The 14,159-nt window shown below is 32.9% G+C and overlaps 1 protein-coding gene and 1 long non-coding RNA gene across 3 annotated transcripts; one reads left to right on the top strand and one right to left on the bottom strand.

Annotated features, from left to right (window-relative positions):
* The first annotated feature begins 537 nt into the window (after window positions 1-537).
* LOC131537256 (uncharacterized) lies at window positions 538-7,044 on the top strand. Of its 2 annotated transcripts, XR_009270211.1 has the most exons (8): window positions 538-770; window positions 1,365-1,381; window positions 1,501-1,549; window positions 2,249-2,287; window positions 3,074-3,159; window positions 3,272-4,472; window positions 5,046-5,129; window positions 6,886-7,044. It is a non-coding gene; the product is annotated as an uncharacterized LOC131537256 (long non-coding RNA). The 2 variants fall into 2 exon arrangements; XR_009270210.1 differs by having other exon boundaries at window positions 3,074-4,472.
* Window positions 7,045-7,427: 383 nt separating this feature from the next.
* On the bottom strand, window positions 7,428-13,843 carry LOC131537211 (leucine-rich repeat-containing protein 30-like). The gene has a single exon (XM_058770516.1). It carries the CDS (start codon window positions 13,310-13,312, stop codon window positions 12,383-12,385), a length of 930 nt encoding a protein of 309 aa, XP_058626499.1. The 5' UTR covers window positions 13,313-13,843; the 3' UTR covers window positions 7,428-12,382.
* Between the last annotated feature and the right edge of the window lie 316 nt (window positions 13,844-14,159).

The raw sequence follows: 14,159 nt of genomic DNA, 5'->3' as shown, positions 1-14,159 counted from the left end.
ATAATAAAATTACAAAAATATATATTTTTAAACAAAACACTTTAGAGTTGTCAAACCTTTTGCCTGTCAAAGTTATTTATTCAGTTTTATTATTATTTTAATTAATATTTCTATTAATTTTTAGGCTGACCTCAAATGGACTTTGCTTATAATTTAAAAATGTTCCCTTCATCTAAATTGACACTTTCTGACTGTGTGTGATTGCAAAAACTGATACCTCAGTAAGTGGTAATCTTTTACAAAATATGATTTCAGATGTTATAGTCTAATAGTGATTTTATTATGTCCAAATAAAAGTCCCACAGCAAAACTTAGGCTAGTGGGTAGAATGAGCCAGTAAGTGATTCTCTGCTGCCATCTTCTGAAATCAGTGAGTGAAACTTTATTATTAATAACTGTAACACTTGTGTGTATGTGTATATATATATATATATATATATATATATATATATATATATATATATATATATACATACATACATACACACACACACAAATATATGTGTGTGTGTGTAATTTATTTTATTTTATTTTTATTTTATTTATTTATTTTGCCAGGGTAAATATAACATGAGGTAATGACTTAAATGTACATCTCAGATGATTAAAAAAAATAAATCAATAAAATAGATATAAATGTAACTTTGACTATTTGACACCTCACGTGCAAAGCCCGCGAAAGAACCAGAGGTTATATAAGCTGCGGTCGTCACATCACGCGCACAGCCGGACTCTGAGTGGACATCGCCTGACGGGAGAGCTTTCCTGAGGTAAAGTATTTTTTGTGTACATAAGTATAAAATCGACGGATCTGTCATTTAAATGTACCATAAGCCTACTGTTCACATAAACGAGCCTTTCCGTCTTTATTTTGTACGGCCCGCTCTTCAGCACCGTTAATTACCGTTAATGCCGTTATATCTGTGTGACGTCATTTGCGCAGATCTGCTAGAACTGAGAAAACCTCCTTTCGTTTCACATTCATGTCGGTCAAGGTAACCTTAGTTAAAAAACAATATAGCCTATATATTAATTTTACAATTATCATTAATATTTTCACATTTAAGCAGTGTTGTCTCACAGATTTGTCTTAGTGAGAGCACGCGACACTGACGCACACTGAACGCGCACTCTCTCTCTCTCTCTCTCTCTCAGCGTGTGTGATAGAGCGAGCGAGAGACAGAAGACTCACACAAGCCAATGTAGCCTATCCTTATGAGATAATAATAGTAATAATAATAATAATTCTGCTTTTTAATAACAAATAATTACAATAAAAGTAAAACATGTATGCATGTGTATACACCAGGGAAGAAATAAAAGTCATATTCAAATATTTCTTCTTTTTTTCTTTCTTTTTTCAGATTGTCATCCGATTGTTGTAAGTGATAAGTCTAGCAGTCATCCTGCATCTTGGATTTGTTCAGTTTGTACAGACATACTCAATATCAGATAAAGCATGATGCTTTTTCTTTTTCTCCCTTTTGTTTGTGTCAGTAGCTGCTGCACCCCAAAGGCTCCACAGCACTTGTCACAAGTTTTTGGCTTTGTAAGTATATATATTTTTTAAGCTGACTGTCAAACATTGTCTACATTTTTTTTTATTTAGGTTCATTAAATATATGTGACCCTGGACTACAAAACCAGTCATAAGGGTCAATTTTTCTAAATCGAGATTTATACATCATCTGAAAGCTGAATAAATAAGCTTTCCATTGATGTATGGTTTGTTAGGATCGGACAATATTTGGCTGAGATACAAATTTGAAAATCTGGAATCTGAGGGCGCAAATAAAATCAATATATTGAGAAAATCACTACCTAAATGAAGCTCTTAGCAATGCATATTACTAATCAAAAATGAAGTTTTAATATATTTACAGTAGGAAATTTACAAAATATCTTCATGGAACATGATCTTTACTTAATATCCTAATGATTTTTGGCATAAAAGAAAAATAGATAATTTTGACCCATACAATGTATTTTTGGCTATTGCTACAAATATACCCCAGCGACTTAAGACTGGTTTTGTGCTCCAGGGTCACATATGTCATGCAGCAGTTATTTATTCATTTATTTATTTAACAGTCTAGCATAATCTGATCTGTTTTAAAAGTTATGTATTTTGTAGTTTGTTAGTGAATTTAAATTATTTAATTACACAACATATTATGTGAATAGTGTAATAATGTTCCTGCTACACTTCTAATATTTTTGTGATTGCTTTTTTATATATTTTTGTCAGATTTGTCAAGATCATCTGAAAAGAGTTCACCTGTGCCGTGTAAGTAATTGAATGTTATCTTGGAAAGACAAAAAAAAAGTCCAGGGTGCTCAGGGAGTTCAACGAGATGTCTGAGGGTGCTCTTTGGGGTCGGGAATTCAAGTAAATGTAAAAAAAAAAAAAGGGAAATCCAAAGCACTCTTCTTCAAAATTATTTAAAAAGCCTTTATTTTGGCTATTTCATAATAGAAAATATAAAAGACACGGGAAGAAGACATGGTTGCTTCTTCCCATGTCCTTTATATGTTCTATTATGAAATAGCCAGTAAAATAAAGGCTTTTTAAATAATTTTGAAGAAGAGTGCCTTGGATTTCCCTTTTTTTACATTTAATTGAATGTTATATTTTGCTATAGAGTAGATGTGTAAATATATGGTTTATTTTAGGATATTGTAATCAGATGGGCTAGGACATAATATCTTAAGATTAATTTTGTTGTACTGTTTGAGTCAGAGTGTTGTAAGTGGTCAAGTAGTGACCATGCAGGGTGCCCAAATTTTTATAGACCTTTTTCTTTTTTTGTGATTTTTAAACTGTAAAACTGTATTAGTTTTAAATTAAATCTACAACATAATGTCTGCAAAAAGTGAAAAAGTAGTCTGAATTTCTGAAATGACTTTTTGACCACATAACATACAGTATATATCTTTTTTCTTGATCTTCTTCCTACCTGGTCTCTATGCTAAGCTTCATGTTTAAATAGGCAAACTTGTGCCACATATACCAGACTGACACACACACACACATATATATATTTATTTATTTATTTTTCTGCAAATACTGCAGTGAGCTGGATGGAAAAACGGAGAAGTTAATAAACAGATGGCATGGAAGAAGAGAGCAGGTCCTACAACACAGAAATTCTTCTTAAGGTATATGCTCCAAATTTACTATTTACCATTGAGTTCACTGAGATCTGACTAACTATGTGTCTATATGTGTCCCCTCTTTATCTCTCTTTCCTTTTTTCTGTCGCTCTTTTAGGATAAACCCGAGGTCCTGGGATATCTTAGAGGTTCTAATGTGTTTTTTATGCATTTGTTGATGTCAATTTTTCAATAATAAATTCTCATATTTTTTACATTTATGGTGTCATTCTTATTGGGGGGTATTGAGGGGGGAGCTGCACGTGTGTGTGTGTAATATTTGTGGAAACAACTGTTAAAAAAAAACTGGAGGAAATCTTTAATAATACATTTTTTTTGTATTTTTTAGAGAACCAATGAATTACATGAACAGTTCTTATCCATGTAGTCTATATAGCAAACAAGCTAATATTGTTTTGGTAAAGTTTGTTGTTATTAATTAAATAAATATTGGTTTGTATTTCATATACATTACCATTTGGTATCCAGACTCGGGCCAGTACCGGCTAATTGTATAATCTATGCTGGCGTGATCAGCTTCGGCAGCCGGACTCGGGCCAGTGTATTCGGGCCGATTCTGGCGCGTCATTCACTCCCATAATTCACATGAGTCCGGCAACCGCATCCGGGCCGAGTTATTTCTTCCGGTTTGCCGGATTTGGGCCGTTATCGGGCCGGATCATTTTGGCTACCTGGGACATTGCGCTTCCTTACCACGCTGAAACAATTCCTATTGGTTATTTAACTTATTTGCTTTGATCATGATTGGTTAATCTGGCTGTCATTCATGAAACTGGCCAATGAAACTGTGCGCACCATTTTAAGTTTGAAAATATGACCGTTATCCTGACCGTCTTTCTGAGTGAGGTCGCTGTGAGTGAGAGAGCTGCTGCGCAATAAAACTGCTAGGTCGGTCCCGAATTATAATTATTGTATAAAAAACATTTACCATCAAGTTTCTAATTTTATGTACTGGTACTATTTATGTAAACGCTGCGTAACTTTCATGTGTTTGATGGACGCGCGCGTTGAACATTCGAGGCGCTTTTAAACTGGAGTGGAGGGAGTTTCCATGGAAACGGGGCTGCAACTCAGCTGACAAGTAGCAAAAAAACTCCGTCTCTCACTGTTGTTTTTACTGCTTTCAGGTAAATTTAGTCCCTAAAATTACACAAATAATACATAACTGTTCCTGACACTTTCTTACATGTAATTGACACGCTTCTGTTGAATATTTACTTTACAGAAATGGTTCAGTGTCATCGGAAAAAGTTCGTTAGCATCACAACCGTGAACTAACCAGAGGCTAACTATAAGAGGTAAGCTAGCTATAGATTTGAGCTCTTATTTATGAAAGTTTCGGATTTTAATCACAGATTATGTGTAGATGAGTGATTTTTATAGCTTTGTAAATGTTTTGCTGGCAATTTGTTAATGGATGAATTGAAATAAGCTAATTAATTTAACCTAAAAGTATGCACTTTACTGTTAATCAACTTAAAGTTACATGAACTAAAATGGGCCGAAGCTAACGTTATTTCAAACACATTTTTATCTTTCATTGTAGACAAATATTGATAAAAATTGTACTGTGATTTTAGGAGTGTCAGAAAAATCCCTCTAATGCTGCTGAGAGAGATATTGGAAACATAGGCGATCTGAGAAAGCATATTAAATAACTTCATATGCATTTTTCCCAATATATTTCACCTATATCATCATGCATCTTTAAAACCTAAAAACATAAATCTTCGTTTCTTAAGATTTTTTTGTATGTTCTGTACATTATTCTCTCTCATTTCTGCATTTCATCCCTGCCGTAGTTTATTTCTAATAAACCTGACATTGTATACTATTGTTGGCTCTGTGACAGATTGTTTATGTTCCTATAGTCTTCCATGCTGATGGCCGTGCAGCAGAGTTGGAGGGGACCTCTTGTCGAAGAACATCTCCAAGACACTATGAGCATCTGACTAGTAAGTAAAACCTCAAACATTCAAAAGTTTATCAGATATTAAAAAATATATCAAATAAATATAAAATATTTTTGGAGTCCTGTATGTCTTACAAGGCCATCTCGTTTAACACTGCATGAGGACACTACAACCAGAGAGGTACAACATAATTCAAAACGAGACACAGATGATAATAAAAAAAGTGCTTTGAAATTAAAATTCATAATGGTAAGACAGAACCAAGTACCGTGACTGTGCCTCACTTCAAAGTGAAACAGTCTGTAATGGTCATCTGCCATGCCAGATCGATGGTGAAGGTGGGAATTATAAGTTTGATTTTCTAGACTTTAAATGTACTAAAGTGTTTGTTCAAGTAGACTTTGTTGCTTGTGGAAACCTCACACAAGCCTGAAAGGTACTTAACTCTAGAACCGTCAGAGGTCGCTGTATACCTAAAAGCGCCAGCGGGTAAATTTTACCCACACACATGGCAACTGTTTTTATATGGCTCAAGAACATATTATTTCACTGTATTATGCCACTGTCTTCACAAAGAAGTGTCTAGAGTCATGAAATGCTTATGTCTAGTCGTCAGCTATGTTTTTACCCTGTTGTTTTATGTTCAAGACTTTTTAATGCAGCCTACACTAATCCATAAAGGTCAGTAAGCTAAAAAAAAAAAAAGCCTACGAAAATTAGAAGGTAGTAAATATTTGGGTGGTGTAATATTATAATACAATGTCATTAATCAATATATTAGGATAACCCACGTTATTTAAATTACTAAAATAGCCAATAGACAATAATGAGCAATAATAATTGACCACACTGCATAGGAAGATGCTATGACAAATTCAAGCGCACAGCTTCACCTAGGCCCAATTATTAATTTGTTTAGTTATATCATTAATAATTTGAATAATAGAACACCGCCAATAAACTTCGGGTAATCAAAAAAAATGTTTTATTCATTACATCATAGATGTAATAGATTTTTTTAGATTTTTTTTCTTCAGGAAACAGCCAGACTAGAATAAATAGCAACACAGTAGCAGGCAATAAACGATATGGCAAGACAAAAGTTACATAATAAAACCAAAGTTTGACCAATTATGAGTAACGTTAGGCTAAAACATCTAAATATGATGTCTGGATCACTGTCAGATGCTGAGCCGACCCAGGACGCATAACTTACCATCAGACTCTCCATCACTCATGGCATTTAGTGTTTCTAATACCGACCTTCCATAAATCGCATTCTTTTAGTCATTTTGACATTATTTTTTAAACTGATAACCGCTAAATCGGTGAGTGAAAGGCATTGCCTAGAAATGTACGATGTTAAAACACAAGCGTCAAGAAAATGACAGCGTGAAAATACATGCATTATATAGCGGGTAAATTTGATCCGTGCGGCACTTATAGGTCTAAAAGCTCTGTTTTTTTATCTGGTTTTATCTAAATAATTTTTAACAACATTGGATTGTAAATTACATAATTTTAGTAAAAGCCAATGACTGGAAGACTTGAATGTTTTGTTGAAAATCTGTTATGTACATTTGAAAAACAGCCAGAGGTCAAATTTACCCCGTGGCGGTTCTAGTGTTAAAACTGAAAATCTTATTTGCACTCTTGAAAACTGTTCACCAAAGACTAAATTTCAGTCCGGCAGAATTTTCTGCACACTTCACCACCAAGATCAAAATGAGCGTTGTGAATGTAAAAGCTTCACATTACATTCATAACAATTATTGTTAATGTTTGACTTGTGTTTCAGGCTTTTTGTGAAGACAGAAAATCAAGAGATGTTGTGACAACCTGGACAGAATTCAGCTCCAGATCCACCCTCCACACCAGACTTCTCAATCACAAGGACTGCTGTCTACTAGCATATTGTGTTCTCTTCAGAGTTAGGTGCATGGAGATATTACCTCATTTTCAGGTATAATGAAAACTATATCATATATATATATATATATATATATATATATATATATATGAAGAGTTCAGATGCAAAAGCCTCTAAGTGCCATCTGAAATTTTCTTCTAAAATGAGCATTTTTCTCAAGCTCCTATATTTATGTTCAGTTATTTCATTTTAATTGCATAGAAAAGGACCTATATATTGCCATTAGAGTAAAATAACTGAACCTAAACATAGCAGCCTGATCAAAATGCTCATTTTAGATGGCACTTAGAGGCTTTTGCATCTGAACTCTTCATATATATATATATATATATATATATATATATATATATATATATATACACTATATTGCCAATAGTATTGGGTCACCCCCTTCTAATGAACAGGTTTGACTACTTTAGCAATTTCCATGAGTACAAATCTTGATGTTTAAGCATATAGTGATATTCTAGGGAATTGTGTGCTTCTAATTTTAAAGCAACAGTTTGGACAGAACCCTTTTCTATTCTAACATGACAATGCCTCTGTGTATAAGGCAAGGTTCAAAAAGAAATGATTGATTGAGTCAGTGTGGAAGAACTTGACTGGTCTGCAGAAAGCCTAGTCCTATTCCCAGCTGAACACCTCTGGTGTGACTTTAAATGCAGACTTTGAGCCAAAAACTCTTTACCAAACACCAATTTGAATGGTTGAATAGAGGAGAATTTGATTAGTTGAGAAATTGTACATAGTTAATGATGGATCTTAAATATTTAAATACAGTGTGTTGTATGCCTACTAAGACTTGCATATTTGTGCATAATATTTTGACCCTGGATGCTTACAGAAGGATAATCTTTCATTTATGTGCCAGAAACATCATAAGCATTCATAATTTTGTTGGCTCATGCTGAACTGGTGTTGATAAATGTACTCTTTATATTAATAAGTCAGTTTATATTGTCACTGTTTTTAAGTTACATTGTCTGGAGAGTTTTCCAGTTTTTCAGTGTCCAAATGTTGTTTGTATTCTATTTATTATGAAGGGGCAAATTATAATCTCGATAATGAAAACATTTACATGTGTGGAGATTTAATTTAGTTACATATAGTTTGAGTAAACAGGAATATATTCTATGAAACATGTTTAAGTTTATTTAGTTGAATATTTTAATGCTTTAAAATATATTTGCATTTATAGAAATCTAATATATTTAAATGTACAGAAATGTAATATGTTAACAAATATTAGAAATTAATGTATGGACAAATATTGCAAATTAATATATTTACATAGTCTGATATCTAAATGTATTTACATATAAAGGAAATAAATATATGTAAATATTTCCGATAAAAAAATATTTATTGAATATATGTGAAAAATATTAAAAAGCGGCCAAAATCAAATATTTAAATATATTTTTAATATATATTTTAAAATATATTTACATATATTGTATAAAATATATTTTCTTCTATTTGAATTTAAGATATTTAAATATATCAAAATATAGTTATTAAAAATATATTTCGATCTATGTGACTTCTGTATGGGATGGTTTATATATTTTTGGTCAAACAGACTTGAGCAAGTTTCCAAACTATATTTATAATTATTTATTTATATATATTGTGTGAATCTTTGCAGTGTGTATGAAATTAGAATGAAAAGCTTTTCCTCTCTGCATTCTGATATATCATTAAACCCTTAATAAAGTGCTTTGTTGTTGAGTGAGAATTTTCTCAAGAAATTCTGTGAAAGTGTTACTATATACTGTATATTTAAATTCTAAGAAAATTATTTTTCCAATTTTAGAAAATAAAGCATCTCATCACTGCAGATTTATGGACATCTAATTGTTAGAATGTTTTTTTTTTTTTTCCTTTTTTTTTATGCCGTCCGATTGATGTACAGCAAGTTTTATTAGTTACTGAAAAAACAAAATATGCACCGAAAATCATAGTTTACATCTCAGTGTTGACGTTTAAGCTAAATTGCAATATTAACAATTTCCAAAGTGAATGCTTGCTTGGACATTTAACGACGATCGACCGTTGAAAGGTACGCCGGTGAAACAGGGTCACAATATCAACGTTGATCCGTTTTGCAAAATCGAAAGGTAATTCAACGTTGATTCAACGTCGACATAAGACCATAACCCGAAAGGTAAGAGTGAAACAACGTCGCGATTTCAACGGTGAATCAACGTTGTTAGTTCCGCGGTGAAACGACGTCACAATATCAACGTTGATCCGTTTTGCAAAATCGAAAGGTAATTCACCGTTGATTCAACCATGGTACCTGACGTTGTTTCAACGGTGAATCAACGTTGAAATGCCGGCTGGGTCGTTGTTTGTGATGTTACAACCGCTTCTCCGTTCTTAAGTTGCCAGGGATACATTCCAAGGTACATTATAAACATACATTATAAAAGTAGATCAAAAAACTGCAACCCACAGCTCTGTAATTTTTCCTGCGACTGTATTTTTAAAATAGCCCACTTGTGCTGCGACCCTGGCAACACTGGTTCGCTGTACCCTCATCACACAATGATGGATAACTTTCCGCTCTGCGATGACGGGAAGAAGTTGGGGTCAAACATTATCAAATGATTAATTTGCGTTAAAAAAATAATAACACATTAATTTTTAGATTAATCGCATGCGTTGACACCACTAATATACACTGAACAAAATTATAAATGCAAAAATTTTGTTTTTGCTGAAGTCAAAGATCTAAGACTTTTTCTATGTACACAAAAGGCCTATTTCGCTCAAATATTGTTCACAAATCTGTCTAAATCTGTGTTAGTGAGCACTTCTCCTTTGCTGAGATACTCCATCCACCTCACAGGTGTGGCATATCAAGATGCTGATTAGACAGCATGGTTATTGCACAGGTGTGCCTTAGGCTGGCCACAATAAAAGGCCACTCTAAAATGCGATAAAAGGTCAAAGAAGGGAAAGAAGAAGGGAAAGCAACAAGGTAAAGCTACAAATTTACTGAAAATGGCAAGAAATGGCAACGGATTGGTCACAGTGACCTTCTGCTTCAGCACCTATTTCAAATTTTATTTATTTATTTTTGCAATTTTAAGTAAACCTTTTCAGTGAATCCATCTTCCATTTGTATTTTCCCACCTTTTTCATGTGCTGTCTTTTTTTCTTTTTCTAACAAAAAAGTAATAAAACATTTTGTTAACTAAAATAAGACATGAAAATTAGATGAATTTCTTGCCTATAAAACTTGCTGAAATAGAAATAGTCACACATGAACTAAATTTAATTTTCATATTTAGTTCCCAAGCATATTTGTGTATGCACTTATAGAGCATTAAAGGTTTATATTTATAATGTGGTTTTGCAACATTGAGCTTTGTAGCCAATCACAGACATACGTATATGTGAATTAAATTTATCTCAATTATATTAAAGCAAGTACTTATTATATTAAAAGTACTTATGTAAATAATAAATATTAGTTATATTTGTTTTAATAAGTACATTCGCATCTCAGTGTCTCAGTTTCAATTTTCAGCAAGTCAACTGAAGTACTTACAGGATAATCATTAAAATAACAATTATTAAAACTAAAATAAAACTAAATGATATATAAATAGAATTAAAAAAAAAAAAAAGCAAATTAATACAAACTACCCAAAAAAGAAAAGAAAACAAAGTAAAATTCAGGTGAAGAATATATATAAAAATGAATAATAATATTAAAAACTGGCCCCTACACTGAAAATAGAAACAAAATTTTATTGAAACGATTTTCACTCAGAAATTGCTAGTATATTTCACAAATACAAAGAAAGAGCAAGCAAAACATTGCATTACACATTAAATTTTGAAGTTGAAAGACTAAAATAGTATTTTCTTGTAAAACCTATACCTCAATTATCATTTTCTAGTAAAATGTAATCTTTGTTTTATTTAACTTCAATATATATATTTTTTACAATGTAAATGTTAAAAATGCACATAATGACTGTTTATTTACTTATTGTTAAGATTCATTTACTGAACAAGCGAAACGACTTTAGATAAATTCTTGTTTTCTGACAAATGGTTTAAAAAATAAGCAAATTTACATTCAAAACAAGAAAAATATCTGCAAATGGGTTCAGAAAAATACATTTAATTCACAGGGAAAAGTCTTCTTGTTTTAAACAAATTTGCAACATTTTTCAGAAAACATTAGTAAATATGTTTTGTTTTTTTAATGTTTAGATATTTGAACTGGAAAACAAGACAAAAACAAGAAAGTCATTTTTAACCTAATTCACTGGGAAAATTCTTGTTTAAACAAATCCGAAACATTTTTCAGAAAACAAGACTCAAGCCATTAGTAAATATATCTTTATTTAAAAACGTTTAGATATTTGAACTGGAAAACAAGACAAAAACACTGAAGAAGAAAGTCATTTTTGCACTGCTTTGACAAACAGTTCGATTCACATCGTTTTTGCGAATGATCTTAATGCAGGTTTGAGGTAGTTATAAAGTCCCTTCAGACCTTCTAGCAGAACCTCTTTAATGGGCTTGACCAGTGGGTTAAATAATATCTAAATAGAATTTAAAAATATACAAATTAATAAAAACTACCCTAAAAAAGAAAATTAAAATTCAGTTGAAAATGGAAAATAATATAAAATTAAATAATAACATTAAAAACAGGCCCCTACACCTTATCTATTTTATTGAAACAATTTTCACTCAGAAATTGCTAGTAAATTTCACAAATACAAAGGAAAAAGCAAGCACTGAATTACACACAAAATTTTGAACTTAAAAGACTAAAATAGTATTTTTTTGTAAAACAATTACATTTAAAATGTAATACTTGTTTTATTTAACTGTAAAAAAATAAAATAAAAACACAAATACAAAAAAAAACATTTTTTTACAGTGTAAATGTTAAAAAAGATCATAATGACTCCGCGTTTATTTACTTTGAAAAATAATTATTACTCTGTACACACTGCAAAAAATGATTTTCTTCTTCAGTATTTTTCTCGTTTTCCAATAAAAATATCTCAAGATTCTTAAATCAAGATACGTTTACTGAAGCAAAATGACTTAAAATACAAAGTCTTGTTTTCTGACAAAATAAGCACATTTATATTTATAACAAGAAAAATATCTGCTAGTGGAGTCAGAAAAATAAACTTAATTCAAAGGGAAAATTCCTCCTGTTTTAAACAAATTTGCAACATTTTTCAGAAAACATTAGTAAATATGTTTTTTTTTCTTAGATATCTGAATTGGAAAACAAGACAAAAATACAGAGGAAGAAAGTCATTTTTGCACTGCTTTGACTCACAAAAATCAATCCGATTTGCATCTTCTTTGCGAATGATCTTCATGCAGGTTTGAGGTAGTTATAAAGTGCCTTTAGACCTCCCTGCAGAACCTCTTTAATGGGCTTGACCAGTGGGTTGTGGACGATATGCAGGCCTTTGTCCAGTGGATGGCAGGCGAGCTTCTCCAGCCTGCGGAGCTTGTAGATCTCATCAGGAACGCTCTGCAGCCGGTTGAAGTCCACGTTGAGCAGCTCCAGCCCCGTCAGGCAGCACAGCGTCCTGGGAAGAGTGTGCAATGAGTTCTGCTCCACGATCAGGATCTTCAGGTTCACCAGCTCCTGGATCTTATCGGCCAGGTTCTCTAGACAGTTGTTGGCCAGATGCAAGAAGACCAGGCTCCTCATGCTGTAGACGCAGGCCGGGACGTGTTGGATGTGGTTGTGGCTGAGGTTGAGCTTGGTGAGCCGGCGAAGCTCCGACAGGCTGTTGGGAAGCGTGCTGATCTGGTTGTTGGCCAAACTCAGGACCTCCAGGTTGGAGCAGCATCCCAGTTCCTCTGGAACTTCGCTCAGCCGGTTCATGTGAGCGAAGAGCACTCGCAGCTTCCCGAGCCGTCCGATCTCCGGCGGGAGGCTGAGCATCTCGTTCCCCCACACATTGAGGATCACCAGGTTCTCCAGGTTCCCCAAGCTGGATGGGAGAACAGAGAGAGCGTTCAAGGAGACGTTGAGCTTCTGGAGCTCCTGGAGCTCCCACAATTCGTCCGGCATCTCCTCCAGACCTCGCATGGCCAGGCTGAGCGTGCTGTAGCCCAGATGTCTGGTCGCATGTTTGCGGATTCGATCGACGGATGATAAATTTTCAACGCAGCTGGCTTTTCGTCGCATCTGCCTCTTGGAGTCATCGGAATTGGGTTTGCGTGCAGCGGTTCTCGGTGCGACGTCACTGCTCACGTGCTGCTTTGAGATGTTCTGCCTCAGGAGAAACATATTTCAGGTTCTTAATGTTTCATTCCGTCGATGGCTTTCTCTATTTAGCTCCGGTTTTGAGCTCTGAATCGTCCTGCAATCTGGTCAGGATGAGAGAGAGACGTGAAAGTGCTCAGAGTGATGTTTGCACAAACAGCTGTCATTGTCACTACAGCTGAGCCAAAGCCATTAATACAGATAAGTAATGGAATTACTGCAAAGTCATTAAACCCTTTACTACACACGCTCTCTGATGTATTTATATACAGACATTAGCAGACATGCATGCCAGTGGTATTACTGCCAGCTGAAACTATAAAAAAATGTTAATTACTTGAAATAAAAATGAAACGATAAACTAAAACAATAACAAAAGCATTTGAGTTATACTTTAAATAAAATATATTTAAAAAAGTACATAATTTCTTTTCAGCAAGTTACCAAAGCAACATTTCTTATTTTCATAAAGTAAACTGAAGTACTAAAATAACTAAAACTAAAGAAATAAAAAATAAATACTGTATAGACATATTTAATAAAAGAAAACTAATAAAAAACACACAAAAATTACTAAATCTTTAACTAAAATTAAAGTGAAATATAAAAATAAAATCTAATTCAAAATATTAACAAAAAATGTAACAGTTTTAGTTCAGGTCAAGTTTTTGATATACTAATGCATACAAATAAATGCTACAATATAAACATTTAAATAAAAACTAAAATCATAAAACATTTTCATTACTTGAAATTATTTATTTTATATAAACCTTACACTAATTTTTTTCAGCAAGTTGCCAAGGCAGCAGTTCTCATTTTAAGTAAATTTAAGTACTAAAATAAAATCAAACCATATGAAAATATTTAA

Source organism: Onychostoma macrolepis, chromosome 03 (genome assembly GCF_012432095.1).
Source record: "Onychostoma macrolepis isolate SWU-2019 chromosome 03, ASM1243209v1, whole genome shotgun sequence".
Classification (NCBI taxonomy): domain Eukaryota; kingdom Metazoa; phylum Chordata; class Actinopteri; order Cypriniformes; family Cyprinidae; genus Onychostoma; species Onychostoma macrolepis.
Note: the sequence above shows the minus strand (reverse complement) of the source record. Positions and strands in the feature narration are given on the sequence as shown.